The sequence below is a fragment of the Desarmillaria tabescens genome, assembly GCF_030435595.1.
Source record: "Desarmillaria tabescens strain CCBAS 213 chromosome Unknown EV420scaffold_177, whole genome shotgun sequence".
In the NCBI taxonomy this organism is placed as follows: domain Eukaryota; kingdom Fungi; phylum Basidiomycota; class Agaricomycetes; order Agaricales; family Physalacriaceae; genus Desarmillaria; species Desarmillaria tabescens.
Window position 1 is genome coordinate 1 of NW_026848476.1, and position 15,598 is coordinate 15,598.

The window sequence follows — 15,598 nt, forward strand, 5'->3', positions numbered from 1 at the left end:
GCCTCTTGTTGCTCCTTTCCCCATGCCCAGGGGGTTTTTTTCCCGTGAGTTTTGTCATGGGTTTGACGATTGCACTATAGTGCCAGATAAATCGTCGGTAGAAATTGGTGAATCCCAGGAACGACTGTAGCTCCTGTTTCTTGGAGGTGCTGGCCAGTCCATGATACCAGCAATTTTTACTGGATCCATTTTAATGGATCCTTCGCTGATAATGACCCCGAGGTACTCTGTTTCGAGTACCTCAAACTCGCACTTTTCCACTTTCAAGAACAACTTGTTCTTGTGCAGAATCTTTAGGACTTCCCGTACAATTCTTTGGTGTTCCGCCTTGTCCTTTGTGAAGATGAGGATGTCATCCAAATAAATGGTGACCTTTCCTTGAGCAATGAGATCTTTAAAGATATCATTCATCATCCACTGGAACGTGGCCGGTGAATTGGTTAATCCAAAGAACATAACCATGGGCTCATAGAGCCCCCGGTTAGTGTGGAACACGGCTTTGAATTTGTCCCCTTTCTTGATTCGAATGTTATTGTATCCCCAACGGACGTCTAGTTTAGTGAAATACCTCACATCCTTCAGCTTATCCATAAGGTCAGAGATAAGCGGTAAAGGATAACAGTTTTTGATGGTTATTTCATTAAGCTTGCGGTAGTCTTGTACTGGCCGCAGTTTCCCATCCTTCTTCTTGACAAAGAAAAAGGGAGACGCCATCGGGGATTTAGAGGGTCGAATTCGGCCAGTAGCCAGGTTTTTGTCAAGGAATTTGTCCAATTCCTCCTGCTCCTTTGGGTTCAGGAGATATATCTTGCAATCCAAACTGGCGTTGGCATTGGGAATAAGCTCAATGGCATGGTCCCAAGGCTTGCGAGGGGGAAGTTCATCAAAGTTTTCTTTGGCAAAAACATCAATGAAGTCCCAATAATGTTCGGGGATGATCTCCTTGAACGACTTTATTTTCTTTCCCTTGTTGGCCTTGGCGGCCAGATCATTGGCTTTATGCCCCACCACTCGCATGTGAAAGGCTTCTTTGAAGTCTATAATGAGGATGGTGTCTCCATCCTCGACTTCAGTTCCCCACTGCTGCTCTGGATCTTCATCGGGAAGGTGGAATGGTATCTTGCAGCAGTCACAGCGCGCTAAGGTTACCGAACCCGTATTCCAGTCGATAAGTGGGTTGTGCCTTTGTAGCCAGTCATGTCCTAGGAAGATGGGTGTCATTCCTAGGTCGACGACTGCTAATTCGATATGTTCGCTGTGGTCTCCGATCTTGAGTCGGACCTCAGCGAATTCAGGTGATATTGCTGCCTTTGTTGCGAGTACCATTCCGCATTATAGACCTGGAGTGGGGTGAGCCGCTTTATGCATGGTAATACCATGATCACTGGGTCCACTGCCTGTCAATAGCACTTCCGGTACAGCCACTGTCGATCAGGGCCTTCGCGGAGTGATGGGCCATAGTATTCGAAAGTCTCCAGTTGTAGGGTGATCAGTGATATTTTGCCCCTTCGCTCCTCGGACGTATTGGGGTGGTTTGGTAAGCTGGTCCATATGTTCCAGCTTTCGATATTCGTCCTGGTAGGACTCCCTGACTTGGTGTTCCAAGTCGGTCACCAGCAGCTCATCCACCTCCATTTGTCGTTGGGGGTGGACCCACTGTTTGAGAAGTGATATCTTCTCTCCTGGGGTCTTGGCGAGTCGCATAGCTCGCCGAAGTCCAGGTGGCTCCCAAGGGCTTCAGCCATTGAGAGCCCTGAGAGTACTCCACCGATGCTGACTGTATCGGGGCCTTCCTCTCGTTGTCGCAGTCCATAGGCCACAAAGGCCCTGCTCCTATGACCGTGCGACCAGGTCAGTTCCTTTTCACCTCAGTGCAGGACACCCACTCAAGTTAGTTGGGACTTCATTGGGTTTTGGAGAGTTCCATAAACTCTGAAAGGGGGAGTCTCTCTCCCCTGTGCGGCCCTGCTTGATCCTTGTGGGTGATTGAGCTTTTTCGGCCGGTGTCCTCTAGGGTAGAGGTGGCCGTTCCTCGGGTATCCTTTCTACTTGGTTCCACATGTGGTGCTGGGTTATCTCCAGAGGTTTTACAACAGTCGTCATCGGGTCTGCTGGGCTCCACCGGCCCTCGGCTTCATCCTCTAGGCTCGCCTGGATTCCCCGACCTCACCATCACTGAAGTGGTCTGTTCGTTGGGGAACCTTGATGCACGGAGGGGATGCCAGTTCACCATCGTCTGGATCCATTGCTGCTATGTGTGGCTTTCCCAGGAGTTGGACTATGTAGTCCTCGTTTTGACCTCCCGTATGGCAGACATCACCCGCAGGGAACAATGATGTCGCACCCCCAAGGTTCCACCCTTGGTTGCCTGTCAAACCGGTAAGCTTCTCTGCATTGTACATGCGCCCCAAAGGGGTATTTGCAGTGGCTTGGACACAGCAGGTACCGCCAGCACTAGGACTTGGCTGGTGGGGTTCATTGCTAGTTAAAGCAGCAGAAATCCCATGTATGCTGTTAACGGGCAAATTCGAGAGTCTCCCTCCTGCTTTTATGCAAGCGTTGGGCGGAGGGGACAGGCGCGAGGAGCCCCGTTGATCCTGGGCTTCGTTCCTGGTCATGCCTGGACTCTTGATCCGTTGATCGAGAACTCGTTCCGGGTTCTTGATCGAACAATCGAGAGTTGCTTCTGGATCCTCGATCGTCTGATCGAGATCTGTCCCGCACTGGTACGGCCTCGAGCTGCTAGTTGGGTCCGACTCTTTCGTGCCCGACCCTCAGGGTTCATTGCCCAACGGGCGGTGGCAATCCCCTGATACACCGTTCTTGGTTTGCGATTCCTTCATAATGCGAGATGAATGCGATATATTGTTACAAGTATCTACAGATACAACATAAGCGTGAATATTCGTGTCATAAGGCACACCATGATAAACCCCAGCCGACGAAGTAGAATCACAGAGTCCTATGCCGGCATCTCTTTTATCTCCTCGATCTCTGTCGAGCTAGTGAGGTCTTCCTCCTCTATTTGTGCTAGGACAGCTCAGAGACGGGTTGCGAAAGTCGATGGCTTCTTCTTTGGGAATTTTAGCCACTTCGACTTGTCGGGCGGGCATTTATTGTCCCACCCCTGGTGTCCGGTGTGTCCACACCGGAAACATCGCTTTTTTCTTTTGAGACGATCAATGTCCATAGGTTCGCCTTCACTGCCGTAGGTGAATCCAGTGGCATCCCTTCTGCCCTTCGAGCCACTCGAAGAGCCCCCCGCTGTTCCAGGCTTGGAACTAGCGGTCCCGCTGGGATACTTCCCGCCTTGGGCGAGATGAACTCAATAGTTCTCATCCATTTGTAGGACCCTGCACCTCCACTCCCAGTAGGTGGTAGGCCGCATATTATCTCCGCCCATAATGATCTCCTTGACCCTGGGTCGGATTGCGAGGGCGACGACTTCCTCCATTTCCATGTCATTGTCAAAGTGTTCCACTTCCACGGCCAACTGTTCGAATCTCTCAAAGAATTTGATGGCCATTTTAAACTGCGCTTGTTGCAGCTTTTTCCATTGCATCCGCTTGATTTGGACCTCTGCTACCTCTCAGAAACATGTTCGGACATTTTCTTGGAAGGTCTCCCAAGAGGGAAGGCGATGTCTTCCACTGTGTGGGTCCTTGTAGTGTCGTTGCTGATGGACCCACCAGGTCATTGCTTCTCCACCAAGTCGGTGGGCCATGAAGACTACTTGACTCGGGCCATACCCATATGCTTCGTTAAGTGCAAAGTATTGGGCAAAGACTTCGAAGTAGTATTCACAGTGACTGAAGAAGCGATCGAGGTCGCTGGCCTTTCCATGGAATTTGTCTGGGGTCTCTATCAGCGTTGGTTTCACGTTTCCCCAGGGGTTAGCTTGTCCATCAGGGATAACCCATCCGTCTGGCGGATCGGGTGGTAGGGGAGGATGGGCAGGTCATGGTAGTGATCGAAGGTTCTGATCACTACGGGGTGACAGTGGTTGTGCTGGAGGTCGAGGTGGTATGGGTGGAGGTCCTCCTCCACCTCCTCCTGGTCCTCCTGGACCACCGCCACCTCCTCCGGGAGCGGCAGGTGTTGGTTCACCCGTTTCTCCCATTGGCATTGATTGGGAGGGGTCTCCGCCCATGCTTCGGGCATGGAATTTTCCTCCTGCTCCTGCAGCGGTTATCCCCAACACATCGGATGGCGCCCAGGCCGTGTCAGGGATTGGGTTTTCTGGGCCCACTATTCCCAGTTCCAGGAATGACTCTTCACTGTAGCGTCTCCCTGGCGCTACGGGCTGGTCAGGGTGTATTTTGTTCCAGTCGATGGCGGCATGATATCATGTTTCGGTATGGAGTATCCTGTCTTCCAGCATGGAACCTAGTTCTGCAGCACGATACGCTTGTCCTTGGTCGGATGTGGTCCAATTTACATTGTATCGTAGTCGTCTGCTTGTCCATTCTAACATTTGCTGCCATGTTAGATCATATATTTGTTGGGCCGTAAGTTCCTGTGCTCGAGCCCTGGACAAACTCGGGTGGGTCACCGGAGGGGCTTCTACTGGGAGGGAGCTCATCCTCCTGGAGCCATTGTTCGATGACCATCCCTGCTCTGGTCCAGGGATCTGACCTGTTGTCGTGATCAGGCAGGAAGCCGATGACCTGGTACCTGGAGAATATCGTATATCCTGCATCCCAGTCATTGTTCCACTGCCATATGCCCCAGAAGTATCGGCAGTACTCATCCCAGATTTCCAGGGCATCTTCACATCTCCAGATCCAGGGCCATAGCCCTCAGGGAGGGAGGAAACCTCCATCGTATCCTGTCAGGGTAGGAACCCTCCTTCTGGTACAAGGAAGGGTTCAAGCTCGTCAGGGGGTTTTGCTCCCTCGTGCTTGACTGTGGCCAGGGCTCTGAGGCGACGACAGATGGAGCAGTTACAATAGGGGTATGGATGGGGAGAGGTCTGGTCAAGCTCTCTCAGGACTCGGTTCGGGAGGACAATAGGATCCGGAAAGGGTTGGTCTCCGGCAAACCAATCGAGGAGCCTGTCTCCTTCAGGAGTGTCTCCTGGGGAGATAACCCACTGGCCCCCGCTAATCAGGGATCCATGGTGGGTGTAGTACTCTGGGAGCTCCTCATTATTACTGTCAGAGTACTCGGTGAATACGACACTGTCAGGTCCGTCTTGACGGCGTCGTTGGTGGAAGTCTCTGAGATGTGGGCAAAGCAAGGCTCTGCGAACTCTCTAAGGTCGGCGATGGTGAAGAGAGTCGGGGGGATAACTTCAGATTCGGGTCGGGGGGAAGGCCAAACAAAGTCTGACTCGTGGATGGACTCGTCGTCCCACCAGGAAGGGGGTCCTTCAACCCTGTAGGTTCCGTCGGGGGTGTATGACCCGAGAGAGGTTGGAGCATCATACCACTCTGGCTCGGAAGATTCATCTCTTTGATGTCCCCCTGCATTGGGTACTCCCCATATCTCCCCTCGTCCCCAGGCAGGGAGGAATGGGTTTTCACCTTCTTTGAAGGTGGTTCTTCGCCTGGTTCATCCATGGATGATTCGATTGAATACGTCGATGTAGAACCCACTCGTTCCTCTCCAATAGAGGCGCTCTCCATCGTCATCGAACCCTGGGATGGCTGCAGATAACTCTGTGGAGGTGATGGATGGCTCCTTGGAGTCATTGTCATCGCCCCAAGTCGTGTCATCCCAGGATCCATCTGCACTGGTCCAATACTTGAGGGTAAATCTGGGGTCGACTTGGTCGTCTCCATTGTCTGGAGGGATGCCGAGTCATCCAAGCTCTTCTTCCCAAAGGGATTCTTCACCTTCACCATCTCAGTGATCCTCGCCCTGAAGCTCGAGCAGTGGGGCTCAGTCTTCTCTGTCAGGTAAGGGGTGTCGAAATGTGTCTTGCTCCTCCCTTGGCCGTGGTGTGAGGGATCTGAGCCAGACGGTGCTTGTTGTTCATGAGGTTCCTGTTGATGAGCCATTGAGTCCATGTACTCTCCCTCTTCGGGGGTCAGTGCTCTTTGGTGTTGGGTTGGTCGGGTGATGTGGATAACTGCAACTGCAGTTAATAGTGTCAAGATACTGAAGGTACTTCCGAAGATAATGGCGGTGCAGTCTGAGGGGGTGAGCAGCATAAAGTTCGTTGTACCACAACGAATGTTTATGATCTCAGGGGTATGATGGGTGCCGTTTGAAATAACAGGGCTGAAGGTCTCTTTTCTTTGGAAGTATAACAGTGACTGCCTTGAAGCGGTACAGTTACCATTGACAACAGTAAGGGTAGTAAGGGCAAGCTTTGGCTAATTGTTAAGCACTAACTCGAACCTTCGCCAAGGCTGATCTCTATCCTGTCACTCGCGTTTGGTGATTCAGTGTTAGAGAGGCGTTGGTAGATTGTGAGAAGTTAGGCGTCACTTTATAGCGAAAGCAAGGAGCTTGTAAGAGTTAGGAGTATATAACCTTAGCCTGAAGCTGAGGTCTAAGGCCACAGCGTAGGCTAGCTTAAATACATGTTAGACTCGCACTAAGAATAGTATCTACAAGGGCGCATGCAATGAGAAGTGTGTCTTTCAACAAATGAGGAGGGAGGACACTAAAAGAAGTGTACTCCCGACGAATGAGAGTAAAGAGTGCATATCACCTGCATCTGTGCAGGACTCTGTCTGAATAGGCTGCATCCCATAGACCGCCCTCGACTGGCGGTCGACTCTTGTCCAACTACTAAGAAGCATGATGCCATCAAGAGAAGCATGATGGCGCATGCAGGTCGTTGGTCATCTGGGGTATGGCAGCTGTGAACTGGAGGTGACGGCAACCAGGTAAACGGGTAAGGAATATGCCGACGGGATATTGTGGGTCCGAGAGATAAGATAGGTAGGTCCAGGGTTCTGAGGGATGAGGATAAGATAAGATAAGGGAAATAGGGGTAAAACCATAATAATTTGTCATCAACGAGGATGGTGGAATCGATGGAGGGCTCAATGGCATTATTTTCTGCAAGGAAAACTAAACCAAAATCCACCCACAGATGCCGGATTATGGATATGTAGGCACCTACAGGCCATGGTGATTGTGGGCCTCGTGGCGTCGGCGGAGTCTGGCAGGATGCAAGGAAGTAAGGCTGATCCGAATATACACAGATTTCCCAACGCAATGAGTTTGAGCAGTCTGTCTCTTGTTATACTGGGAATATCTGTGTCTTGAGCTAGTAGTATTGGTAAAAGCAAAGAATGCCACTAGTTAGAACCGCTCACTTTCAGGACCTTTCTCACCAATAACGGTGTGAAAGTAATACATCATACGAAGGAGGAGCTGATGAAGCTCTGGGTGTACAACATTGATGATCCTGTACCCAAGCATACATGTATGAACCCAGCTCGAGACGGTTTTCGAAAGGGTAACAGTGGAATAGAAATGACCACCCCTCACAATGCAGTTCTCGAGCGTCAGAACAGCATGATGAGTATCCGGATGCATATAACTTTCTTCGTGTTAGAATGTTTCAACATATTGCAGCATGAACTTACAAGGCAGAGCCGGGTTCCAGCAAAACAACTTCAGCCTCCCATTCCCTAGGATCCGGAATAAATCCAGGTGCCCAATCACCCATATACTCGTCTATATGACTGTCTTGTCTTCGACTCCCATGATGCTGAAACATGTACCACAACTTCCGCCTACAAAGAACTTCCACGAAGGTACCAACACCATGACAATCAGAATGAATATAACTGATCACTCCTTTCGTCGCAACTAACCAGAAATTTGTTGCTGAGATTGGATAACTGGCATCAAAGATATCTTCTGGAAGGTCAGATGTCTGCTCAAAGGCTCTGATGTGGCTTGATACAATCCTAACATTCATGAGCCTCCAAAATGAAATGAGCTAAGGTTTTCAACATACGATTGTAGAGGGTGTCCAGTTTCAGAAGTGCTGCAGGGCAGAGAGAGTGCGTTTAAAACACATCCTTCATCTTCCAGGCCTTCCTCACATATTTCGCGTAAGGAAAGATTGATGTGAAGATAGTTCTTTGTCTGGTCGGAGCTTCACCTTTGATGATCTAGTGGAGCATAAGGATCAATATTTCACAGAAGGAGTGAGCATAACCTTGGACCTCTCAGACAATATCGACATTGCCAACCTTAGATAGGTCGTTCAATGACCAGGTGAGAGGTGAAGTCTTTGTGCCATAAAGGAATATGTAGTAGTTATGGAAGGTCTCCAGGGTCGCCATAGGATTCTTCATTGCATTGGAAAAGCTCAGAGTCACGATCATTGATTCTTCCAAGCCCTTTCCTGTGTCAGGCTTGTACCAGGGACTACCTGTCTTGTCATTAACAATGCAATCATTCCAACCGTGAATGGTGATTCGATCGTCAAGCTCCTAATAAAAAGTGAATATCTAAGATTTCCGAGAGAGAGAGAGAGTACTAACATTGGACAACAAGGGAAAAAAATCGCAAGAAGTGTACTCCTTTCTCTTCGGATCCCAAAGGATCGGAGAAACAATATTTGCCCCAGAACGAGAGAGACCTCGATTGAGCTTGGTTTTTTTCAACAAAAGAGTGTCCCCAGTATTGCCAAAAGCTTCAGATTGTGCCCCTTTTCCGCCCTGCGACTGATGGAATAACCGTAGTCATTCCTATGGATGGCACCATCAACATTAACTTCCGCCAGTTTGAGTAGATGTCTTGCATTAGTCTTTGTTCATGTAGGATTTTTTGTTGTCGAGATAATGGAAAGAAGCTTTGAGAGCTTTCCTTCCGAACGGGAGGAAGCTCTCCTATGATGATGTCCTGCACGGATATCGGATCAATATCTTGAACTGTCGGAAGGGGCATTATTGGTGCATCGCACCATGGGGGTGACAACTCAGGTCATTCTCTGAAGTTCGGATAGTTTTCATGCCCCCATTTGTGTACTCGATAGGTTAAGATTCGATGAATTCTGGGTATTGATTCAGGCATGAAGGGTGCAGCCTTAGATGGAGGGAACCGAGGGAGGCTTGATGCCCTTCCTCGAGTCTCTAACTGTAACCGTGCGACTCTACGGGGAGAGCAGGATCTTGCTCTCTCTTCTCGTATTCGATCTGTCTTGCGACCCCCTCGCTTAATCCAGCCCTTCCTGCTTTTCCTGAGCCATTCGATCATCTCAGCACCCACCCTCGCTCCCAAACCTGCAACATCATTCTGCCAGATAAAGTGAATAGCATGCTCGAACCATGTATCCTCCCCATCAAATTCATCCCAAGGCGTGGCACCTGATTGCTTCTCCCTCAAAGGTTTCATATTGTTGATTAGTGGACTGATTGCTTCGAGGAAGTCCATTAATCCAACCTCACTCATCCAAGAACCCCAAGCGATACCAATAATGCAATGCCAAAGGAGTTCCTCAACTCGTACAATGAGGTCTGGTTTTCCAATCGAAGACAGCCTTCCACCGACCTAAGAAAACATAAGCGATGAATATCTGAAAGTAATAAATGATTTCTCACTTGCAAAGCAAGGGACGTATTTAACGTCTGACCCATGCCTTGTCCCATAATAAGCAGAAGAGGAGAGATTGCCACAGTGTTTGCAAAGCTTTGCTTCCAATGAGGAAGGCTCTGCTTAAATTTCTTCAATGTCTCTTCATTGCCCATAATCGTTTGGATGTCAGGGTGATTAAAATTCTCATTGATAAACCTTGAAATTGGTCAGGATATTTTCTTGACTATCGAAAGCTTCCTACCTTTGCCAACATGTCGTTTGCTCAACTCCACTGTGCTGAAGAAAAATTTTGTCAGAATACAATCAAATTGTTATGTAAAGAACAGAACCCACATAACAAAGTAACCAGATGTGAAAAGCCACTCCGTCCAACACAGACAGTACCTTCAGCCAATTTTTGGCTGACTCGTGCTTCCAATGATGCACAAGAAGACAAACATTGCCATGCAAGATCTCCTGCATAAAGGAGGCCCCCGGGGCCAAGGGAGGAAGTGGCATCGATGTGCGTTCCTTATACATGCGAAGGGAAGTCTGAATTTCAGCTAGTTTCTGAGGCCATGATTCTAGTCACCATAAAAACTGATGATGAGGGTCAGTCAGAAAGCATTATAGGGCATTGTTAGATATAATATACCCCTATTTGATGCTCGTCAAGACTTATTGACTTCTGGAAGCTTGGATAGTAAGACCTTGTAGGCAGGCGAAGAAAACCAGCTGCGATATCTACTGCTCTCACAAGTATAAGGGTCTCAAGGTGGCCCACAAACTTGGAAGCGTTGCGACCACTGCCGATATTGTCAATGTGATTTTTTGGTTTACCCCCTTTGACCTTCTCCCAGCCTTCATCTGCAATTGACTTTAGGGACCGGGCCATGGCCATCCCAAACTGCAAGAACTTTAACTCTATATCACTTTCCATCGATCACAGACAAAACCATTGTTCAGGATCCAAAGGTGTCTCAAGGAATGCTCGGCAAATGATCAGAACAGACCAGACCAATAAGGACCATTTCGCAGCAGTGTATCCTGTTGCTTCATAGATAAGAAATTAAGCACAGGCCAATCCTTCGATGTTAAGAACAGTTAGTGTATACCTGCAGGGCTTTCAACTGGAGAAGAATGGTCAATCGACATGTTGGTGCGGAAGAGAAAAGTGATAGTGTGGGAAATCAGGTCCAATTAAAGCCGTTTGGCAATCGCCATGACTACGTTTTTCCAGGAGATCATGTCCAAATTGAGCAATTTGGCCTCGGGCGATGTATGCTTCAGTGAAGACCCAAGGAGATGCAAAACATCACATAAAGACAAAAAAAAAACTATGAAAGGAAATCACTGCACAAGGTATGTAACAGATTGTTTCTTTGCTACATAATTAAGTTATTTTTACCATAAAGAAATTTTCAAAAGCCTACTCATAGCACTTATAGAGCCATGGTCATATTCATATAGAAGAGATACTCGTACATATTGCTACATAATGCAGGGCGTATTATGAAGAATATAAAGAGGGGTGCATCATAGAAACACTATGTGACTATATACCTTTGGGGACAGTAGTGAAATTTCCTAGGAAATGGTGCAAGCACTTACACACCTTGACTCTATGCATTGCACACCAGATATGCAGCAGCAAACACGCTTCTGGCAGTTCTGAAGCCAAGGTGCAACTCTGAAGTCTAGACCCAATTGCCTGTTTTGATCTCGATGATAGAATTTGAAATTGGGTCATCAAGCTGGATGGCCTGCTTAGTCATAAATCTCATCGAGTGACTGGGTTACAGATAAGAACAATCCCGCTATTTCACAAGGTAAGGAATTGACTAGATTTTTGGGCGAAAACTGTGGTTTTCCTGAAGAACACATAGACTTTCAAGAGGGAATTGCATGCGATGGATCCACAATGTTGTAGGAGTCTGAAAGACGCATCCAGGGTACATGATCCCCACAAAGTAGGAGAGAAGAACGAAGTCATATTGTCGAAGCCGACGAGGAGAGGAAGCAAAACATCTGGTATTGAGATGGGGGGTAGGACCAGTGAGGGGGACGGATAAGTGCCTCTTGAGGGTCCATCGGCAGGATTGACAGCGCTGGTGATATATCTTGTGTTGACATGGAGGTCGTTGGAGGTAGGGGAACTGCGCATTCATCGGAAAATGTTGTTAACGTCTGTATTGCAGTGGTGGCCATTCCACCAGCCTTCGACAATGGATTTGTGGTCTTCATGGAGCTTAACACGGGAATTTGAGAGTTCTGGGCAACAAGGGAAAACTGGATCTAGTAGAGAGATAAAATCATCGGACTTAAATTGCTTTGGGAGCGTTCGTACAAGAAATTCGAAACCAAGTCCCTCGGCCCATTGCATATCTCATTTTCCGGAATTCCATCCTGGTAGAAGTCACGAGGCTGACCACCTGTTTCCGATAACAATTATGATTCTGATACCAGAACTTGCATATGAGAATGCAGAGATATCGATGACTGAACGTGGCCCCAGTATGGTAGGAGAGGGGTTGGAAAGTAATTGGGACAAACACCAGTTGAGAGGAGGGATGGTGCATTTTCATGCACATCATGGCAGGAAAGGATGGTCACTGGCAACTGCAAGACCCATGGGAACAACACGGGTGATCGGAGAGGACATGAACGTCTGTTGACAACCAATTATGGATCACAGACACATTTTTCTCCTGCTTCTCAGATGGTAGAGAGATGGCCCGGGTGTCCAGATTCCAGAGGATACCTGTGAACGAGAATGACGGCGAGAATGGAATGTGCTTCAACATGATGTGAAGCTCTTGTGATATAGTGTCGGTGTCTTCGAATTTATAGGTGAAATTTGCATCATCTGCCTCTCATTGAGAAAGACTAGATCAGTCTCGAATGGGAAAAACAGTCTTCATGAAACTCTTCTAAATGTCCATCTGGGAGAAGTGCACCTTTCCACCACAAAGAACCCCAGCAAGATGAAGTTCATCAACACACATTGCAACAGGGCTGTCCCAGAACAGTGTGTTGTGAAGGAGGGTGTGGAAACATAAGGATACAAGTTTTTCAGGGGATATGAGTATGAAGGAAAGGTCGGCGATTGCACGGTTCTCTGGATATCTTGACTGCTGCATCTTCCAGCTGACAATGCATCCACCTTGATGGCAAGAGATGATATTCCCACATACAAAATTTCGCTCCTGTCATTGACAATAAGACAAGAGAAAAGCCCACCATCTTACACTCGAGACCCTTCGTATGATAGGTCATAACCATTAGTGGGGTCTGTGGATATTCACAGATCAATTCTGCCTTCACAAGATGGGATGGGGGAGTTTTTGAAGTTCCTGAAGTGGGATTGGTGGCCCGCAACCATTCCTGGGATGGGCTTATATCAGCTGGCAAGATGCGGTCAAAGGCACATGATGAGTTCGAGATATTTCTTCAGATTCTCAATATCTCCTGGGTGTTTCCACCATTTATCAGGCATCACATTGGAGAGGGGATATTCTGGAGTGTAAGCACCCTCCATAGATATATCAATACGTTTTGTTCATAAAACAAATAAAAATAAATACAAGTTTGCCATGAGGGAAAATACTTATCTGTATTTGATCTGAATGGCAAACACGACTTGAAATTCTAATGAATTAGTGGATTGTATGGAACCTGATCCCGCACACCTGAAAATCAACATACTTGCAGCATACATCAAAAAGAAATTACCGAACTCCACATTTTGGTATCGAAACACTCGTTGATATTTTCATACTTTATGCTGCAGTGCATGATAAAACTCAAGTGTTGTGAATGGCATGCAATGCAGCAGAAATATTAAGAGCTTTTGTAGTCTCATAAACCAGACTCAATGATCCGTATGAAGAAAAGTCGTTCAATGGATGTAGAGTCTGGAATTAGATCGGGGGGTGGAAGGGGGGGTGAGTGCTACTTGAAAAATGTGATGGCCGAACCGGCATGGCAGGCGCTCGCCATGACCGCATCCCAAAATAGACGGCAACTGGCTCCTCTCTTTATCTCTTGAATGCCTTAAAGCACCTAACTATCCCTCGTTTCACAATAATTTATCATATATGCCCTCCGAGGCTCATTCTACATCTACCACATTCCCTAATACCCTCCCTAACCCTTCTGTCAATTCCCCTGAGGCTCGAACAAATTCTTAAGGAGATGTGTCATGTTCCTTCACTTTGAGAATTCCAGCTCAAGCATGCAATCCAACTCAATGATGGCATGGACCTGTTTCTTGTTGTAGCCACTGGGCAAGGGAAAACACTCGTGATGTATTCCCCAGTGGTTGCATCACAGGCCCGAGCAGAGACTGGTATAGCGATCTCAATCGTGCGTGACCGGAATAGCGTCATGAGATACATCTGGATGACTTTCAGTGTTGCGAAGGAGGTCTTGATGCTCCTCACATTCAACATGGTCGACTACGGGCGATAATCTATGTATGAACACGTCATCTACGGTTTGAAAGTCTATGATATCAACCTAAGTCATAAAAGTGTGTCCTGGGGAGCAGCCCGAGCGTGTAGAGCAATGGAGGGACGACGTGACATCGTGGTGAGAGTGAATTCCAAGTTCAGACACACATGCCCACAGTGCCGGATTCCGGCCATGACTATTTTTAAGTTCTGCGCATCCCCCCACTCTGCCCCTCGATCAAATCCTAGACTAGAGCTTTTGGTAAAATTTGAAGTTCGAACTGCTCGTGTGCCTTTGACTTGCTGGCTGATATAAGCTCATTCCAAAGAGGCAAGAATGGCTGCGGACCACCAATCCCCAAAGTGCTGTCATGTACCCATAGAAATAGCTGGAGATAATATGAATGTCATCTAGGGCTATGCAAACACGCTCCAGAACATAAGTCATGAAGGAAACAAGGCAGAACACTGTCAGATGAGTTTTCGACCCTCTGGGCTAGACAGGCCTGTCAGGGCTACATTGGGCAATGGGCATGCAACAGGGAGGATAAACGAAGTCAATCAACACGTGTTAAGTGTTTCCACGTGGTCGGCAACTGTCAGGGTTTCAAATCTGCACCTACGCATCATGCGTACTGAGAACTTCTTAGCTCTAAACCACCATACCGCCTGCTAGAGGAACGAAACACCACCGAAAACCACCATTGCCTCGTGATCTGGAAGGATCGGAGCTGTTTGTCATTGAAGACGACTATCCTGCACCTTCTTCAGTAAATCGTGGGAAGGGTAAACGATGTACACCACTCAGAGACATCATTGAAATTTCATCAGACGAAGAGGACACAAGTTCTAAAGCTTTGCATATGAAAATTTTGGAATTGCAGGCCTTTGTCAAGAAGCTTAAAAAGGTAAAATTGGTGACGTGTGTTGAACTCCTCTGTTTAATTTATTCTCTAGGAGACGACAAAAGTGAAATGTTCACAGACAGAAGCTGAGAAATGAGCTGAACATGCTGAAGAAGCACTGAAGATTTCTCAGGCGAGCATCACTGGGCAATTTCAATCTAGTGAAATGATTGTGAGGTTCTTTTCTGGACTGCAATGACACCTTGACTGACCCATAGATAGAATCCCTTAAAACTGGAACCCGATATTACATGTGGCACGTGTGCCTCACCGATGTGGTTGCCTTACCTGTAAGCACCACCTAGTTATGCTGAAAAATATGTCCATCCAAACCAGGTTACCAGGTTGCCTGAATGCGGGCATATTTTCTGCAAAAGTTGCCTACTAACATGGTTCAATACCATTGACAAACATTATCGGCAGCAGCACCCCCATTACCATCGTGATCAACCTATCCCGCTCCCCCCTTTTCTCCAGGAAGCAATGTCCTATCCCCAGATCAAACCCCACGAACTCCTGCAGTTGATCAAACAGATAACACTCAAATCTAACAGGCCAGTCTTTACCTGTCCCAACTGCCATGAAAAGGTGAAGAACCGACCAGTGGAAGTCTTTCCGATGAAGTCTCTTGTCCGAACAGTTGCTGCTGCTCTGGGTGAGAATAGCCCTGCATCTGATGGCAAAGAACTTTATAAGAATCCCCAAGAAAAAGGGCCATGGGATAGATTCTTTCTTCATTTGTAATTATGAATG

General features: G+C 47.7%; 1 protein-coding gene across 1 annotated transcript; it reads right to left on the reverse strand.

Annotated features, from left to right (window-relative positions):
- Nucleotides 1–4,831: 4,831 nt before the first annotated feature.
- Nucleotides 4,832–9,662, reverse strand: EV420DRAFT_1653797 (uncharacterized protein; the record flags this gene model as incomplete). Its single annotated transcript, XM_060478761.1, has 11 exons — nt 4,832–5,193; nt 5,252–6,079; nt 7,079–7,225; nt 7,275–7,501; nt 7,548–7,874; nt 7,925–7,954; nt 8,013–8,071; nt 8,145–8,405; nt 8,457–8,639; nt 9,184–9,465; nt 9,516–9,662. The coding sequence occupies 11 exons, from the start codon at nt 9,660–9,662 to the stop codon at nt 4,832–4,834; spliced, it is 2,853 nt and encodes a 950-aa protein (XP_060321799.1).
- Between the last annotated feature and the right edge of the window lie 5,936 nt (nt 9,663–15,598).